This window comes from Rhagoletis pomonella, unplaced genomic scaffold (genome assembly GCF_013731165.1).
Source record: "Rhagoletis pomonella isolate Grant_MI unplaced genomic scaffold, Rhpom_1.0 Rhpom_scaffold_00003, whole genome shotgun sequence".
Taxonomy (NCBI): domain Eukaryota; kingdom Metazoa; phylum Arthropoda; class Insecta; order Diptera; family Tephritidae; genus Rhagoletis; species Rhagoletis pomonella.
Window position 1 is genome coordinate 46047286 of NW_023458557.1, and position 3146 is coordinate 46050431.

General features: G+C 38.1%; 1 protein-coding gene across 1 annotated transcript in view; it reads left to right on the top strand.

The window, feature by feature from the left end:
• Positions 1-357: 357 nt before the first annotated feature.
• Positions 358-3146, top strand: part of LOC118736253 (kinesin-like protein KIF14) — a 298626-nt gene continuing 295837 nt past the window's right edge. Inside the window, exon 1 of the mRNA XM_036466346.1 lies at positions 358-2067. Coding sequence (XP_036322239.1) covers positions 574-2067 — 1494 coding nt within the window. The 5' untranslated portion in view covers positions 358-573. The remainder of the gene's footprint in view (positions 2068-3146) is intronic.

Sequence of the window (3146 nt, forward strand, 5' to 3'; positions counted from 1 at the left end):
CCCCCACCCCAAAGACGATGGGCCAATAACTAAACATTTCCCATACCATTTTATGTGGAATTATTCAATAAATTTCGTTTTGCACTATACTTTTTGAAATTATTTGGAGTTAATTATTTTCCTTCTTAAAAGCAACCCTGCGGGCTTGGAAGGCGTGTGTACCAATAATTTCATCTCTAGCATATTCCTCCCCGAGGAAGGCAGTCGCCAAATTCACCGACGGTTGTTTACTGGTTATATTGTGCTTTCGAGTTACAGCCGTACCTAAATTAGCGCGTAGAGCGTTTCGCTTGTATCTTTATCTCTCTCTGACGCATTAAATTTATATATGCTAGAAGAAGAGAGGCCGACAGGCCCAACGCTTGGCGCGCTTATTTAGGTATGGCTCTTAGGCGTTGTACCCGTTACATGCGGTTTGCTACAGCTCTAGTATCAAATGCCAAAAGTATCGATATGGTATCGTATCGTATCGAATTTAGTATCAGCACAAAGCGCGGTTTGCATCAAAACGTTCATTTCATTTAAATATTGTTATTGTAATTAAAAATCCTCATAATAAGAAAGTAATTAGTTATGAATAGCAAAGGATCGTCGGTTCGCTCCCGTGCAAATGATACTGATAATGGCGTGTTAACACCAGTTTTAAAAAGCCGCGCCAGGCTGACTCCTAGTAACTTGAGACATAGAATTGTATACAAACAAGATTCTGCACCCAAAAATCTAAATTCTGTTGAAAAAAAAGGGGGTCGAGTTAACGAAAATAAGCAATCAACTTCAAGGTCACATATTACAGAAAATTCTACAAACACACCGCGAGTCACTCCGCGCTCAACTGCCCTAAATGCATGTTATACTCCATCGTCCCTATTTCGAAATGGAGCGTCAACTCCTTTGAGTATATTGCGCACGCAACAGTCAACTCCATCCACAAACAAAAAATCTAAGCAAAACTATGAAACAGTATCTCAACAAATTGGTACTGCAGACACGGAGATTAGTAATCTTACTGTGGTAGTAAGAGTTCGGCCATTGAATGCCCAAGAGTGCTCGTTGGTCAAAGTTTCAAATGTAGTACGCGTTTGTGGAAATAAGTTGACGGTTTCGGCGGGTATGAATGCGGATTATACGGCAGGTCTTACCCATTCCTTCACCTATGATCATGTTTTCGACTCTACTGACCCAGATAATAGCAAGTACGCAAACCAAGAAGGTGTGTTTGCAGGCACAGCTATGCCATTAATAGAGCGAGCTTTTCAAGGTTACAATGCTTGTCTTTTTGCATATGGTCAGACGGGATCTGGAAAATCTTACAGTATGATGGGCATCGAAGCTTTAGACGACGATGCTTCTGGAAATAGTGCACCTCATCCCGAAGCGGGGATAATTCCGCGATTTTGTCGAGAGCTTTTTAAACGCATTGATAAAATTAAACATATAATACGTGCTGAAATCGAAATTAGTTACTTTGAAATATATAATGAAAAAATCCATGATTTACTTTGTGTGACACAAAGCGAAGGCAATTGCAGCATTGGCAATATACATATAGCTAGCACTCAGGCGAATACAATTGGCAATAGTCGACCTGCTTTAAAAGTGCGTGAACATCCAATTTGGGGTCCGTATGTGGTGGATCTAAGCGTCCATCCTGTAGATTCATACGAAGCTATGCGAAATTGGCTTGCAGTAGGAAATTCGCAACGTGCAACGGCTGCCACCGGCATGAATGATAAGAGTTCGCGATCGCATTCAATATTCAATATTGTTCTGAATCTGACTGAAGTTTCGGATGACAAAGATGGAAATGGAACTTTGTCAGAATTGGCTATCTCGCCTAGGACCCATCAAACACGACGAAGCAGGATAAGTTTGGTCGATTTGGCAGGAAGTGAACGTATTTTGTCAGGCGGCACGAATGGAGATCGCATACGTGAAGGTGTTAGTATAAATAAAAGTCTTTTAACTTTAGGCAAAGTAATTGCTGCCTTAGCGGATGCAAAGAAAACTTCAACAGGCGGAGCAGCTTTTGTACCTTACAGAGATAGTGTACTGACGTGGCTACTAAGGGTAAGATTAATTAAATTGATAATGGAGTTTTCTAATAAGCATATCATTTCTACAAGAAAGCAATTATACTAGCTACATGCTACAAATGCATTTATAAATTCGGTTATTTATTATGCTGTAATTAAAAAAATAACCTTTGATTAAAAGCATATAAAAAGGGCAGTGTCTACACACACGCGCCACGGTAACTTGGATCTACGGTAAAATTACGTGGTACGGTAAAAGTTACCGTGGCGCGTGTAAGTAGATATACATATATAAAAAGTTCAAAACGCGCGCTCAACGAAATTTTTTTACTTTTTTTATGGTAGAGTTGAGTTAGGACCATAAGGTCAACGTAACCAGAAATCCTCAATGTTGTAGTGTTTTCTTGTGTTGTATTATTTGTGCAGTTGCTTTGTAGCCAACTTGAGACTTTATAAAAGTCGTTTGCAGACTGCCACAAAAAAAGGCAAAAAATAATGGCTACTTACAAGGCTGCAATGAGCAAGTCCAAACAAAAAAGCAAAAACAAAAAAGAAATAAAAATAAAACTGCTATAAATGGACTAAATAGAAAATATCTTTTTTTTTACAACCGCAGACAGTTTATTAGATTTAGAATGAATTGATTAAATCGATCCATTAAAATCGATTTCAAATTTGGTTTCCATGCAGTGTTACCACGAACAAATTTTTTTTCCTACAAAAATTGCCTACCAAGACCAACCAAAACCTACCAAAAATTTTCCAATGCCAAGTTTATTAAAAATGTAGATAGCATAACATGTAGTAAAACTAAAACACGGCTGACAAAAAAAAAACAAATTAACTACGTACAACAACTAATTTTACTGTACAGACACACAAATGTTTGTCTCTTTACACCAGGGATTGGCAAAGGGTGCTGTTTTTGTGACTTCAAGCCTACTCACGTTAAAAACGACGTGTGTCAAGTTAGCACTACACTTTTCGAATTTGGAAAAGTTAACTACGGCATTAATTGTAGTGTTTTTGTTGTAAATTTGTTGTGGAAAGAAAAAATTTGTAGCTCTCGTTTTTTAAGAAAAAATGGTATGTAGTGCTAACTTGACACCATAC